At 30.2% G+C, this 17,229-nt stretch overlaps 1 protein-coding gene across 1 annotated transcript; it reads left to right on the forward strand.

Annotated features, from left to right (window-relative positions):
* The first annotated feature begins 1,931 nt into the window (after nucleotides 1-1,931).
* Nucleotides 1,932-16,887, forward strand: LOC114121660 (fatty acid synthase). Its single transcript, XM_027984085.2, has 28 exons — nucleotides 1,932-2,279; nucleotides 3,629-3,781; nucleotides 3,880-4,053; nucleotides 4,521-4,721; nucleotides 5,666-5,904; nucleotides 6,480-6,902; nucleotides 7,255-7,380; nucleotides 7,492-7,722; nucleotides 8,114-8,303; nucleotides 9,012-9,241; nucleotides 9,327-9,464; nucleotides 9,538-9,963; nucleotides 10,229-10,337; nucleotides 10,437-10,679; nucleotides 10,756-10,920; nucleotides 11,003-11,157; nucleotides 11,243-11,392; nucleotides 11,478-11,768; nucleotides 11,849-12,042; nucleotides 12,140-12,376; nucleotides 13,222-13,345; nucleotides 13,453-13,629; nucleotides 13,714-13,893; nucleotides 14,258-14,783; nucleotides 14,878-15,131; nucleotides 15,213-15,458; nucleotides 15,553-15,769; nucleotides 16,577-16,887. The coding sequence occupies exons 1-28, from the start codon at nucleotides 2,108-2,110 to the stop codon at nucleotides 16,759-16,761; spliced, it is 6,156 nt and encodes a 2,051-aa protein (XP_027839886.2). The 5' UTR covers nucleotides 1,932-2,107; the 3' UTR covers nucleotides 16,762-16,887.
* Nucleotides 16,888-17,229: the final 342 nt, after the last annotated feature.

A 17,229-nucleotide genomic window follows, 5' to 3' on the forward strand; every position in this document is an offset into this window, starting at 1 on the left:
TGTACCAATCTATTGTTCATACTAAAAGTAAAATAAGTGACTTTAATAACTATATCAAAAACAATCACATCAATCTGTGATTTGGCTGGTAGTGGATAGAATATTTACATTCCTAATAATTTTTTACACACAATGTTATATTAGGTATATCATCAAGTTGAAATTAAACACACCTACAAAGGTGACACATTCAACATCTAATATACAGCAGAATAGAACACTAACCTTTTTTTTCTTGAATTTAAAATTATGGCAAAACATAGTTTTGAAATAAAAATGTTTTATACTGTTATTTTTTTCTGAGAATTTTAAAACATATAAATTATACATATTTCAAACGAGTAGTTACATGTATTTGGATATAATAGATGAGCAAGTATAGAACCAGTATTTTGTGGGCTTATATTTTTTTAATTTTATATCAGTCATAAAAAGATAAAATACTTTTAATTTATAACCTAACCTGGATCCAGTTTTCTATCAGAACTACCCTACACCATTAAATATATTATAATTATGATATTAGTATTATATATATTACTATTATAGTAATTTATTTTACTATAATACAATTTACGTTTATACAATTTTTATAATTTTGAATTGAGTAGTTTCTATCAAAATGTTTTTAAATGTTACTGTAATAATAACAAAACAACTAAAATTGGTTTTTTTTATTTACTCATAAATATCTAATTTTGTCTAAATTTCAACTTAAAAAGGCCATTAAAAAATTGTTATGTTTATATATTTTTGTTCTAGTATGATATTTCTATGTAGAACATTGTAATAAGTTTTCAAGATTTAGCTATAAAAATTAAAAATAAAACATTGATCAATACATTTTTAATTATAAAATAATTTACATATTTTCGTGATTTTGACAAATTTTGTCTAAAATAAAATTTCGATTGGGCTTCTAAAAATAAACCATGTTATGCGCCTTTAATATTTTTAAATCACTATATATTAACTTATGTAAAACCTTGTAGTATTGCGTTTTCAAACTTTTTTATCATTCAAACCATTTTTTTTTCAATATTTATAGAAGAAAAAGTAATTGAAATTTACAAATATCCTATCTACAGCCCAAAAAGAGTCAAAATATTTTAAAAATCACAGTATGTATATAAATGGCAATATAAAGATTTGATAACGTATTCAAGGATATCTGTTAAATTTTAAAGAAAATCGTTTGACGAGAAAATAATTTTTTACGAATGTATATTCGTTAAATTTTAAACTTGTGTAAAATTATATTGTATTTACGCTTAATTTTGTTTTTTTTTTTTTGTTTTAATAATCAATAAAACAAATATACAGTACGCAATTATCTATAATTATAATTGTGTCTTTTGATTACTTTTATTTTAGATACATCTACACAGAGTTATTACACAATTATTTATATAAAAACACCCATTGAATAGGTACAATTCGTGATATTTTGTAAACGCATCAAATGCATTTAATGATATAATATATATTCATAAGCATTTTATGAATTTTATATTAATGTGTTTTAATATTGGAATGAAAGAGTATACTATTATAATGATGGTTTTAAATCTCAGTTTATAATATGTATTAACTGACATTGAAAAATATGTTGGGTAAAAAACGTCAAGACATTATGTAGTGTACACCGTGAGACGAATACTTGACCATTAATCCCGTACGACATTTTAAAAATAAAATATTATTACAATGTATAATGTTATCGTTTTTAATCTGCGGTCATCTAACTTTAGTAACACACTATAATATCGCATATTAGTATACCTTTATAGATATAATGACACTGTACATGACCGATAACACGGTTTATCAGCGGTTGTCAATTAGGTAACTAGAAAGAAAAAAAACATGACGATTTTTACGAAAAAAACGGAACATGTTGAATAACAAAATGTGTTCTTCATCCATCCCGCTTGCAGTATTTAAACGCATAGCTCTATGTAATTTCGATTTCTAGTGGCTTGTCACCGTGTTATAGCAATAATAATATACACACCGACTTACCAACTCAATACAAGAAATCCAATCGTAAGCCGTACGTGGTTCACATTCGATTGTATCATTTGTTTTCACTGTACGAACGCGAATAATGGCTCCTAACGCAGACGCCGCTGATGGCCCAAAGTTCTACGACGACGATGATGTCGTGATTTCGGGTATCTCTGGTCGCTTCCCGAATTGCGATACGTTCGAAGAGTTCAAACAAAAACTGTTCGATGGCACTGACATACTTGAAAAAGAACAGGGCAGATGGCCGGAAGGTAAGATATTATAATATGGAATTAAAAAAAAATTAAAAAAAAAAAAAACATTTTTTCAATAAAAACTTAATTAAACACTAAGCAGACAGTACTTACATCAAAATATTAGATGTATGCAATATTAGTGGATTTCGCTGGAATTGAAAGAGAGTAATTTCCGACTGATTTTTCGTAACGATTCAGATCAGTTGAAAGCTCCATTATTGATTTTATGTACAAAAATAATTTCAAAATCTTACCATTTGGTTTTTGTTGACTTTAAGCCAACAAAACTGACTGTTCAATCAATGTTGTGATAAATTTTAGTAAATGTTGATTTTATAAATTTAAAAGTGTAGACAACTTTTTCGAATCTTTTCTAGTTAATTAATTATAAACATATTTGATTTGTATTCCATAATAAGTACCATACACAATTTATTAATGATCTTATCTTACAAATGCACAATATAATAATTTTTAACACAATGGGTCATTAAAGCCACAGCTTATACATTTGATGGACCCTACGAAATAAAAAACCTTTCCGAGTATAGTTTCAACATAAGCATTAAGAATAGATAATGGATCAGACAAGAGAAAAATTATTAATATTTTAATAGAATTAGGAATATAATAAATATAAACTTCCAATTATCATATGTTTGCATTTTTTATAATATTCTATTCGATTCAATCGCATTCACGAGTATTTTGTGAGTTGCTCATAGTAATTTTCAAAAAAAAATATTTGTAAAAAAAAAAAAAATAATAAAAACGTTGCTAATATGAAGAAAAACAAACCATGTTAAAGTTAGTCAAACACACAAAATAGTCTTTAGTTTAACCTCAATAATAATTTTACCTTTAAATTGTGTAAAATATTAATCAACTATAAATTAAAAAATTTAAGATTTCTATAATGAGATAGTTGTGTATGTAAAATTTTTTTATGTTGTGAATTTGTAATACGGAGATTGTACATATTATAGTTATGGCATCTCTTATGGTCGTTTTTCGAGTTAAATATACAGTTATAAATATTTATTAATCAAATTAAATGTATTTTTAAAATTATTTATTTTATAGTATGATTTATTAATCTATCTATATTGAAGTGGTATATAAAATTGGCTTAAAGGGCTTACCATTTTTTTTTAATACTCAATGATAAATATTATGTTTATTAAAATATATAAATTCGATTTAATAATACTATATTATAGATTGTGATTTTGAATTTAATAGTTTTTTTTATCTGATAGATTTTTTTTTTATATATTATAACAATATGTCTATGAAATTATAAATAACAATTTTAAATAAGTACCTATTTAAAAAAAATATTAAAAATATCGTGTTTATTTTAGGCATTTGCGGTGCAGTAACTAAGATTGGAGTATTGAATAATTTGACGAAATTCGATTCGACATTTTTCAATGTACATCCTAAATTGGCCGAAAGGTTGGACCCACAGATCCGTACCATGTTGGAAAGTACATATGAAGCATTTGTCGATGCCGGTGAGTAAATATATTACATTATTATGGAATTATAATAAACCCATTTAATCCGTTTCCATAAAATACAATATTTATAATATTCATAATTACTTCGGCAGGTATGAACCCGACATCTTTGAGAGGATCGAACACCGCAGTGATTGTGTCAACTACAAACAACGATTACGCTGATTGGTGGTCTGCTGATCCCACCAGAGTAAACGGTTACGAGTTTTTAGGTTGTACCAGAACCATGTTCCCAAATCGTATTTCATACTCGTTCGATCTGAAAGGTAGTAAAATATTATTAAACTATTATTATGTTATTTATTTAATTTTGTAACTTTGTATATGGGTTTGTTGAGAATATAAAAATAAAGTCTCGTTTACAAACGCCGTCTCCTAATAATATTATATATATATTTATAAAAGTAAACCAAACACCGATCGCTTTAATGCAAATTCATATATATAACAGTTGTTTAAATTAAAGATATTAATATTAAAGATAATTTACTTTTAAATCATACATACTATACATTCGTTTATCTTACGATAATTTATTGATCGCGTATCTTAACTAGTTAATTATTTATATATATATATATATAAACATACAAAAATACAATATTATGATATACATTATTTGAACTTTTTAACGTTGTCATTTTTGGACGTACCGTTTAAAAATACTGTCGAACAAGAATGTTGTAAATACCCTATCGTATACTAGTATATTAAATTAATTTATTGTATGCAGGGCCCAGTTATGCCTGTGATTCTGGATCTTCGGGTAGTTTGGTGGCTTTTGAACAGGCATATCGAATGCTTAAGACCGGAGCGGTAGATGGTGTAATAGTTGCCGGATGTTCGTTGTTGCTCAATCCCGTATTATCGGTCATGTTGCAGAAGATGAACACCATATCACCAGACGGCAAGAGCAGGCCTTTTGATGCCTCGGGTAAGTACTAAATTGTTATTGTTATTGTGTTCTTGAGTCTCCTTAAAAATCGTACGACGGACTAACTTGTCACATCTGAAAAATAAAGGGATGGGAACTTGAGTAAATAGAAGACATTTGATTCAATACGACTTTTTTCCTTGATTACTAAAAAATCCAAATTTTCGACTGATATAATATATTTATTATTTGCGCAATATAAAAACATTAATAATGTTTGATATGAAAAAAAATATATGTTTATATATTAAAAAAATATTGATGTAAAACACAATTGAACTTTTGAACTTTTATCGTTACACATCTTACAGCATATTATTATCTATTTACGATTACACTTAGTATTTTTAATTTAAAACTCCAACTTTTCAATAGCATGAAAAAAAAAATAGAAAAATAGTATAATAAAAAAAAATAAAAAAAATATTTTTTTAAAAAAATAGAAATGTTCTTGCATTTCAATGTATGAATGTGGGATACATTTTTTCGTTAATTCGAATTTCGATTAATCGAATTTCTTAGTAAATCTAAACCATTTAACTCATTAAGTTGAATTTTGGTTTATAAAATTATAAATAAAATTATTCTACCTACTAATATTATTGAAATAATTTATATTATGTATATTATACGAATGGTTATAACGATACTATAAATTATAGATATGTACATAAAATAAAGTGTATATATTCATAAATAGCGGTAATCATAATTGTAAACTATTTACAACATACTTTAAATATGGTATAAATAAATAAATAAATTTTCAAAATAAAGTGTTGTACAATAAAATATTTTCTATAATTCGATTTTTTTTGCCCCTCGATCAATTTAAATTATCATCGAAGTTTCACTATATTTCGAACTTCTTTAATGCATTAAGTACTGATACTTAATTAAAATAGCAAAAATATAATAATCAAACGGAAATTGGATTGTTTTAGGCCAAGGAACCGCTCGTACCGACGCCGTTGTCATCGTGTACTTGCAGAAAGCCAAAGATGCCAAACGGGTGTACGCCACCGCCGTGAGTGCACGCTCCAACACCGAGGGCTTCCGTTTAGAAGGACCCATTTATCCGACTAACAATCAACAGATCGCATTGTTCCGTGAAGCCTTGGACATCGCCAAAATCAGTCCCGCCGATGTCGACTACATCGAAAGCAGCGCTTGCGGTGACCTGGTACATTGAATTGTTTTAATACGCATACAATACATAAAATATTCGTTACATTTGGTCTTTAGGAATAAGAATTTCATTCCCCCCCACTTAAAAAAATTACTCTCAGTTGAATTATATAATAGAATTAGATTTTAGTAAATTTGATTTAAACGCGGTGTCAGTGACCTGTATATTGTTGATTTTAATTAGAATGAATCAGAGGCACCATTTAAGATTTAATACAAAGCTGCTAAATTTTAAATGAGTTAAACTTTCACATCAGTGACATTTAAAACGAGTGTTCAACTCTAATTTTATTTGGGATATATAATACATTTACTAAAATTCTAAAATAATTAGAGACTTTTGGTTTTCTCACGGCGTTTTTAAATGTGATTTCTAAAATAAACCAATAATTTGATTCAATTAAAATACGTAGTATTATATAATAGTAGGTATTTTATGAAATTATAATAATTGTTTTTATAATTGAAATACCTACTATTACTGTTGAAATACATAATGTGTATATTATTTCAAATCATTTAACTAGAGACTGACAAGTGGTACACATTTTGTTTTTGTTGACATTTTAGTTAGGCGATGCTCAGGAACTCAACGCTGTCACTGAAGTGTACTGTAAAGACCGCAAAAAACCACTGTTGATCGGATCTGTAAAATCGAACATGGGGGATGGTGAACCGGCTTCCGGACTTTGTGGTGTCGTCAAAACTGTGTTGGCCATGGATCGTCAGGAAATACCACCAACTCTCCACTACAGCTCCCCAAACCCCAGGGTCCCAGCCCTGAAAGACGGCCGCCTGGTTGTTGTCGATAAACCTTTGTCGTGGAATGGAAAGTATGCAGCTGTGAACGCAGTAGGTATTGGTGGACACAATGCCCATGCTGTGTTAAAGGCTAATGAGAAGCAAAAGAAATCACTAGCCCAGGATCCTATTCCCCGCCTGGTTATTGGATCTGCTAGAACCGAAAGTGCTATCAATTACCTATTGGATAAAGTAAGAATTTCGTTCAGACGTACCTAAATTCTATGTTTGGATTTTGTAGCTATTGTGTTGCATATCTGTGTTCAGATCATATGAAATAAAATATTTTGTTTAAAAAATGTTTAACAATTAATTAAATACCTATATTTACTTGATTGTTTTAAAAAACTGTAGCGCATATTATATTATAATTTATTAATTTAAATTTTTTACAATTTTGGTATCTATTGATAATATAATACATTTAATTTTTGGGGGAATAATGTGTAAGGTAGCTAAATTTTTTTTGGTGATACAAGTCTAGAACCGATCTATAATATTTTTTCGGTCGTATTTATGATAAAATTAATATTTGTCGTCATAGGTCGAAAGCTTGCCCAGAGATCCCGAGTTTTACGGTCTGTTGTACGGAGTTCACGGTCAAAATATTCCGGGCCATATTTACAGAGGATACAGCATTCTCGACGAGAAAGATGCCCGTGAAGCAGCGGTGAGTAAATTATTATTATTATTTTGATTTCACCGACAATGATTCTGGATGAATACGAATATGTCGTTTGTAAATAAAAATTAAAAACAACTTTATCGATTCTGTCATCAGACCCTTGGAGTGGGCAAACGCCAAGTGTGGTACGTTTTCTCCGGAATGGGAAGTCAATGGACTGGCATGGGCCGTGACTTGTTAGCTTTGCCGGCATTCCGTGAGTCGATCGAAAAGACCGCAAATACCCTGAAAAATCTTGGGTTAGACATCTACGCTATTTTCAACTCAAACGACAAGACAGTCTTCGACAATGTATTGAATTCGTTCGTCGGAATTGCCGCCATACAGGTACGGAGGTTTTAAGTTATTAGATTTAATGTCATAAGTCCAAACACAATTTCGTTCAAAGCTCAATGCATTTATCTATTGTCCCACTCAAGTAGCGTGTTGTACGTATATAATGAACAATGTAAATATAAAATAAATTGACTAAAGCGATTTGATTGATATTGATTACATGAATTAAAGAAATGTTGACGATAAACTAAGTCGAATTAAAATTACTGTTGGATTTAATTTAATGGACTTATAATAATCGTCTGTCAATCGGATATTGTTATATTATATTTTATTCGTTATTATATTATGTATTAAAGGCGATTTATACTATACATAGTAGTTTATAGATTTATTTTCATATTAACGCGAGACTATACAGATTTATATTTTATTTTAATAGATCGCTTTGGTCGATGTACTTACCGCTGTCGGTATTACACCCGATGGAATCATAGGACACTCGGTTGGAGAATTAGCTTGCGCATATGCTGATGGAACATTGACGGCTGAACAGACCATTATCGTCGCCTACTGGAGAGGTCGCAGTCTTTTAGATCTAAACTTAGCCCCCGGTGCTATGGCTGCAGTTGGTATGTTGATATTTAATTGAAAAGTTTTCTTTTTTTGTGTGTAGAAACATTTTTAAATAGTAACTTTTATTGATAACGTGTACACGATAAAATTTTTAACAAGGTAAAATGTCAATAATCAGTGCTTTTAGCAAATAATACAATGGGCATATGTTAAAAGAAAGTTGTAATTTTAACGTGTGTTTGAGTGTTTCTCTTTTGTTACGTGGAAGTAGAAAATGAATTTGGTTGAAATTTGTTTTATATTATTGCTATTATACTCACACAAACATTTTTTTATTATATTTATCATGTTTTTGAATCATGATAATTAGTATTAATATTCTTATATTTTTTCTTTTATAAAAGTTAAATCCAATACTTGATTTTGATTTTTATTTCTTAGCAAAATTTTTCTTAAATTATAACATTATTAATAATTGATGAATAAAAACATATTATAGGTACCTATTGCTTTTGACTAGAAAAATAGGCTAAAAATATTAATAGAAATATATAATGTAACATTGACAACATTTTATTTTGAGTATTTATTCAATTATTTATTAATATTTTCTAATTTTATTTAAACAAATTAACTTATCTCATTAATTTTAAACACATCTAAGTTCATATGTATTTATCCATTTAACCATGTAAACAGTTCAAATTAACATAGTTGTTTTTATAGTTCACCCTTTTTAATTAATATATTTTGTTAAATTTAAGGGTTATCTTGGGAAGAAGCCAATGCTCGAGTTCCTTCCGACATCGCTGTGGCTTGCCATAACAGCGAAGACGGTGTCACGATTTCCGGGCCACCAGATTCAATCGCAAAATTCGTAAACCAATTAAAATCTGAAGGTGTGTTTGCAAGGGAAGTCAACAGTTCTGGAATCGCTTTCCATTCATGGTACATTGCTGCTGCAGGACCTTTATTCAAGGAAAAAGTTGCAGGCGTACGATAATTTATATTTTTAACTACAAAAACATCCATTTAAAATGATTAAATATTTTATAAATACACGATTTACTACAATATAGATCATTTCAAACCCAAAAATGAGGTCAGTTAAGTGGATCAGTACATCTATTCCGGAATCCAGGTGGAGTGAACCGTTGGCACAATATTCATCTGTGGCATACCACGTAAACAACTTGGTGTCTCCAGTTTTGTTCAATGTAAGTGCGAAAATTGCTAAAATCAAAATCGTAATGTTCGTTTAATATTAATTTTTTTTTTTACACATTTCAGAGTGCATTGAAACACGTACCTGACAACTCAGTGGTCATTGAAATCGCTCCACACGCGCTCCTCCAAGCCATTTTGAAACCAAGCGTTGGTTCTAAATGTACTCACGTAGGTCTGGTGCGTAGAAATAATTCTACAGTAGTGAATTTGTTGTCCAGCATTGGAAACCTATACAACGCTGGTCTGCATCCGAAAATTGAAAATCTGTACCCAGCAATCAACTATCCCGTGTCTAAGGGCACAGCATCGCTGCAACAGTTGGTCGAATGGGATCATTCCGACGATTGGGATGTGATAACTTTTATTGACAACGAAGTTGTATCGTCTGGTGAAATCATATTAAATGTGGACACCGAAAACGAAAGGTACAGCCACCTTAGGGGCACATATATCGATGGTGTCGAATCTCTTCCGTATGCGTCATACCTCGTAAGTTTAATGCAATGTAATATAACTATTTTAAATTTATTTCGAAATAAATACAATTAATATTTACAATATAGGTAGGTATATCAATATTATTCTAATGCACTCAATGCGGTATCTACATAAATGTACATATAAACGCATTATTTTTTAATATAAAATTTAAAACTAATATCTTTCTTTATCGAATAAAAATAAAAAATATACATTTATTACGTACGAAAAATATAACGTTCATTTAATATTGAACAATATTAATATTTTTCAGACATTTGTATGGCACGCTCTAGCTAAACTGCAAAAGTCGTATGTTGAAAAAATCCCTGTTGTATTCGATAACGTTCAATTCTTTAAAATATTACCTATTCCGGAAAACGGTAAGTTACTGAATAATATAATATAATATTGTTTATATGAATAACAAGTTTTAATAGTTACTGATTATATTTTCCGTCATTTTTAATACATTTTTTTAGGAAAATTCAAATTTACCATTATCGTTTTGGAGGGAAGTGGAGAATTCGAAATTAGAGAAAGCGATGTTGTTGTAGCATCAGGTTTCATTCATATTCAAACATCCGATGAACAGACGCAATTACCAGAAATTAAATCGTACGAAGTCGATCAGTTATCTACCGCTGATGTTTATCAAGAGCTTTCGTGCAAGGGTTATAAGTACAGTGAAAGCTTCCAAGGCATCAACTTGGCCAGTAACAACGGTAAAAAGAAATATTTAACAATTTGGTCATTCATACAATCGCAATGTTATGTTAATTATTATTATTATTTGTGTAGGTGATTGTGGACGTATCGCTTTCAATGGAAAATGGGCACCATTCATCGAATCACTATTGCAACTGCATCTGTTGAAACTCGACACAAGAGATCACTACACCATTAAATATTTATTCAAACTGAGCATTTATCCAAACAAACAAAACGAATTTGTGGCTTCTAATAGTAATATTACCTAATTGTCAAAACATCGTTGTTAATGCATTGTTTCGAAATTGAATGATAATATGAGTTAATTTGTTAATAGGCGCGTCATTCAGTGTTTACGAAAATATTGGCGTGATTAAGTCTGCTGGAGTAGAAATTAGAGACATCAGGTCTACATTGGTCCCCGTCCGAAAAGAATTACAACAAGATTTCGATTTGGAGTCTTATACATTTTTGCCATTTATTTTGGATGAAGTGCGTAAATAATTAACAATTATACTCTTCTCATAAAAAAGTGTTTTAAGTCATTTGTTATTACTTTATTTATACATTTTAACAGCCAGTTGATGAACCACTCAAAAATATCGTACAAATTGTATTGGAAAATGCTTATGAATCTTTTAACGTATCAGAAGTACTAACATCATCTCAACAAGAACATTTGGTTCCGAAAATCTTAAGTCTTATCAACGCAAAATCTTTATTCCACGTGAGAACAACTAATTAAAATAAAATAATATCTTTTTTATTTGTCCTTTGTCATGATGTATACGAAATCGTATATTTTGTTGTAGATCAACGCTCAAGTGTATGCTAAAGATGTAAGCCAATACCAATCAGAGAAATTTATAACTTACTATGAACAAGACTTGACAACCAGTGCTTTAGAAAACCAATCATTCTTTGTAGTAGCAAACAGCGCAATTGATAACAAACAACTATTGAACAACATACTATCCGGTGTTCAAAGCGGAGGTTTCTTGCTAACTGTAGAACACCAATTTGATTCAAAATTCAGACAAGTTGGAGTAGACGTAATCGCAAAGTATACAGACGGTCAAAATTTGTATATTTTGTTGAAAAAAGTAATTTCATTCACGCGACATCATGCATTGGGTAGATTGATGTAAGTCTATTAAAATCCTATTTTTTTTTTAAATTTTAGAACATCGAATCACCCTCTCCAGTTGTACTATCTGTTGGAAATTCATTATCCTGGGTCGAGTTATTGAAACAGAACATTAAAAACTCTAACAATGACAATAGAGATGTTTTTGTGATCAGTCAAAATTTGGAAAACACTGGAGTAATAGGATTAACGAAGGGTTTGAGACAAGAACCAAATGGCAAATTTGTCAAGTACGTCGAAATCACTCGTTAATATCAACTTAAACAGTTGACGTAGCATGACTTGCAATAAATAATAATTGTGATTATAATATTATATCTTTGTTAGATGTGTGTCAATTAAAGACAACAAGGCGCCCTTGTTTTCCGTGTCACTTCCGTTATATCAAGAACAACTTAAGAAAGGACTGGCCGTTAATATGTTCTTAGGCGGTGTTTGGGGAACGTGTGTATTCGTTCCGTACAAACCAGCCAAAGTTCAGGTAGAGCATGCTTACATAAATACCACAAAAGCTGGTGATGTCAATAGTTTGCAATATATAGAAGGAAAACTATCAACTTTCAAGTGAGTTTTATACATACTTTACACACACCTATGTATTAATAATATATAGTTTTGATTTTTTAAATTTGATTAATTTTATATTTTTATACTAAAAATAAAAAACTACATCTACAAAATACTATTAAATATTAATATAGTTAGCAAAACCTTTTAAAAGTATTTATCTCTCGAAAAAAAACAATGTAAATATTTGTATCTAAATGTATAACGTATTATGTTTATTACTTTCATTTAAACAAAAATATTTTTACAGCATTCATAATCTATTGTACTTAAAATAATTATACACATTATACTTACCTACTTATTAATATTCAATTAACAAAGAAACCCTTAAACATAATATACTAACAGTAATTTGACCACTAAATATAAAATATTTGATACTTCGTTTAAATTTTAGATCAATAGGTGCTGGATATAATAATTTGAGCGTATATAAATAATGAGATATTAGTTTGAAAATATTCAAAAAGATTAAATCCTAAAACATTTGTAGGACATAAAAAAATAATGAATATGATTACAAATTGAATTCTATAACAAAAGTGCTCATAAGAAAATATACTTGTGTACTAACCTTACCAGGGATTACAATTTATACTATAATTTCATAAATGTTTAAAATTTATATGGTAAAATAATTTTATGAAAATGTATTTTCAAATGCATAGTCAGAATGCTTGTTATTTATTTAATGATTACCGTTATTCCAATGCATTTAAAATACACCAGTAGTATTTTTTATAATAGTCTGAATAGGTACTCATTATTTATAATATTATGTATTATACACAAAATGTTTTACTCAAATTACTAATAAAGTATATTTTATTACTCATCAGCCCCAAAGAATATCCAGATTATGATCTATACTACCCGTATTACGTTCCTCTCAATGGTTTGGACGTCAAAATGGTAAAGGGCGCTCTTCAGGGTAATGGAATTTCCGGAGATATAGCACAACAAGTAAGAGGTCACATTGTAATAACTATTTGTCATGTTCTCATATATATGTATAAAATTCATCAAAGTTTGGAATCAGCTGATGCTAACAATACAATGAAATATTTCAGGGTAGCTACCTAGGCATGGAGTTCTCCGGCCGCAACGCCAATGGTAAGAGAGTAATCGGTTTGGTGCCCGGTGGTGCTTTGGCCACTTCAGTTTTAGCCCATAAAGATCTTGTCTGGCAAGTGCCTGATTCGTGGTCTTTGGAAGAAGCTTGTACCGTGCCAAGAACCTACAGCTTAGTAAGTACCACAACGATATTTTTCTATTATTATTTTAATAACTGTTGTCTCGTTTTAAGTATCATTTTCATATATTTTGATTAGGCCTACTACGCTCTAGTCGTTCGTGGAAACGTCCAATCGGGTGAATCTGTGTACGTGCACGCCGGCGCTAGTGGAATAAGCACAGCCGCCATCGCTGTGGCTCTTGAACTGGGAGCCATTCCATACGTAGGAGTATTTAACAAGGAGCAAATAGCGTTCTTGAAATCGCGATTCCCCCAAGTATGTCTTGAAGAATATTTCGTATTGTAGCAAACGGTACCTATTGTTTTTAATGTTGGTACTAGGTAGAAATGGCAGTGTTCCAGTGTGGAACTGGGGCTTAGTAGCTTATTTAAAATAAATTAACCAAATTGATTTAAGAACAATTTGCGAATTTCTGAAAAAAAAAACTATGAATTAATATGTTTGTATTTATGTTTATTTAAATTGTATACTCATTTCTTATGAGTAAACAATTTGTAAAAGTATTATATATTTATATGGTTTTTAAAATAACACAAACATTAAGGACACTATATTCCCTAAACCAACTACCGACTTAATATTATTATTAATATTAATTTTTTAATTGTGCAACAAACAGCTGAACGATGACAGTTTTGCCGATCTGGTCAATGGTGGTTTCGAACAACATTTACTAGAACAGACCCAAGGCCAGGGAGTCGATCTGATATTTGATACTTACTCAGCGTACGACAAACGCCAAGATTTCGTCAATTCATTGGCCGAGTATGGCCGCCTGGTGGACTTCGAAGTTTTCGCACCTGTGTCTGATTCATTAGGGGTATCTGGAAACTTAAAGAGCATAACGTATAGCAAGATATCGTTTAGCACCATTCACTTTTCTCCATCCGAAATCAAATATATCCAAAAATTAATAGAACAAGGTATTCGTAATAATAAAGTACAGCCACTTTCAACCACCGTTTTCCCCGCAAGTGAGGCGGTCGAAGCATTCAAGTATAATGCAAGTTGCGCTAACAATTTGGGAAGAATTGTTATTGAAATCCGTAAAGAGGAAGAAAAGGTCAACGCACTTCCAGCCAAGATAACCGTGGCTGCATCACCCAAATTGTTCTACACACCCGAAAAAGTCTTTGTCGTTAGCGGTAAGTTTTTATCGTCTTAACGGTATATGGTATTATGTTTTCAAAGGAAAAAAAATAATTTTCAACACTTTTTTTCATCGTTGTTTTGGTATAGGAGACGAAGACAGCTTGAGCTTGGAATTGATTCAACATCTAGCTCAAAGAGGAGCCCGCAAATTTGTTTTAGTGTCGAAATTGAACAACAAACCTCAGTCAGGTTACAAGACGTTGACCTTAAGACGGTTGAAGAACAAGAACGTTACCGTAGTCCTATCGTTTGATGACCCATCAACAGTGAGAGGCGCTGAAGACGTACTGAGAGAAGCTGTAGCCCTCGGAACAGTCTGTGGTATTTACCACATAACCACCGTGAGTAATTTTTTAATTATTAAACATTACGATTTGAAATATCCCCGTGATTATTAATTAATTATTCATATACTTGAACAGGCTCCGGAAACTAAACACTTGCGATCCCTGAGCGAAAAGGATTTCGCAGAGACGAAAAAAGTCGTGTCTGAGGCGGTTGCCAATTTGGACACACTGAGCAGGAGATTGATTCCCCAACTTGAATCGTTTGTTGTCCTTGCTCCGGCCGTCGCATCAAGAGGAGCTAAAGCCAAGTCCAACTACGTTTTCGCAAACGCAGATGTTATCAGAGTCGCTGAAGTCCGTAAAGCTTCGGGCTATCCAACAGTAAGTATTACTGCTTATCTATAGGATGCAATATTCTCGTTTTTAATTCAATATATTAAAAAAAAATACCTTTAAACTATCTTTTTATTTTCAGGTAGTCATAGAATACGGCGCAATCGAAGGTATTTCGAATGCGTTCAACAGTCCAAACTTCAAACCAGCGTCGATCGTTTCAGCGTTGAATGTTCTGGATGAAATTACCAAACAACCACAAAATCCAACAGTCGTGTCCTTCTCAAAATTCAACGGTCCAATTTATGAAGAAACAGATGCCGCCACTCCATTGTTGAAGACAATTGCCAAGATTTTCGGTAATATTTTCGGGTTTATTTTAAAGGCTTTAAAACTCAATATAAGAATTTAATACTCAGTTGGAAATATGCCGGTTTATGAAATAACAGGAAATAAAATTATTGCTAAAAAATTCTAATTTAAAAATTCAATAACAGTATATTAAAACCAATAGTTCAATTCGTTAATGAGTCATATGTTTTTTTGATCTAAGAATTCTGTGTAAATATTGGTACAATTCTAATTATTATTATCATAAATTAAATAACAATTTCAATTTATATCTTATGAACTAAAATATCAATAACTTACACAATAAATTATTTTATTTTTATTTATGATGAACTAATAATAATGTGGTATCACTGATGCAAATACACGGTACCATTATAATTTCCATCAGTCCAATGACCCTACGCGTCATTGTATGTATGTTATTATTATTAAATCATATAAATACTACTAAAATATTTTAATACATCAATAGGGATTCAGACTAAGTATTTAACATCCGACAATTAATAAATAATAAATGTAAAGAAAAAATTCTTTAAATTATAAATAATTTTAATAATTTGAAATGTATTTTTTTATGGGATATGTAATATTTGATATAAGTATGTGGTACTAAAAACAAGGATCATGTGAAGAACCAAAATTGAAAATCTGATTTAAATTATTATTGATTTCAAAGCCTTGTTTTTTTTTTTCATAAACATTTAAAAAACAATCGATCTTGGTTTGGTCAATAATCATATAATTAATCGTCTATCTTGTTCCTTACATTGAAATTATCATACAATGTTTGTATTATATTTTGTCCACAGGTTACAAGAAACTGTCCCAAATTGAACAGACCTTTAATCTCACTCAACTTGGCCTGGACACGTTCCTCGCACCACGCGTTCAAGAAGCCATCAGACAACAAGCCAACGCAGTCATCGAAGTAGAAGAACTAAGAACACTGACGTTCCCGGCTCTCCGGGCCAAGATCATCGAATTACTCGCCTGAAACACCGTGCATATAATATTATCATAGTGTTGTTAGACTTGAATTTTATTAATTGTATTTTATTTCTCCGAGAACGTGTTATGTTGTAAACTTTTAAATAAACCAAATGCAAATTAGTAATAGAAATTACATTGTTTTTATTACCATTCTAATTATTTTAGCGTAATTGTTAGTGTAATAACAATTATATTTGGGTATTTGAATATAAACCAAAATATAATTTACTGAAATCTTGAAAGCACATAGTACTTAGTACTGAAAATACGTTTGCTAGTAGTATTCGCAAGACACTCAAAGTAATGTTATTATTAAGTGATTGGTCAGTTAGTTATAAATAATATAATACCTATGTATTTATCCTCTGAAATGTGTAAAAAAAAAATACGTAGACTTTAAAATTATAAAATGTAAAACCATGCTTAATATGTATTTCCTAAATAAAAATCAACAAATTTTAATTAAATTCTT

This window comes from Aphis gossypii, chromosome 1, assembly GCF_020184175.1.
Source record: "Aphis gossypii isolate Hap1 chromosome 1, ASM2018417v2, whole genome shotgun sequence".
Classification (NCBI taxonomy): domain Eukaryota; kingdom Metazoa; phylum Arthropoda; class Insecta; order Hemiptera; family Aphididae; genus Aphis; species Aphis gossypii.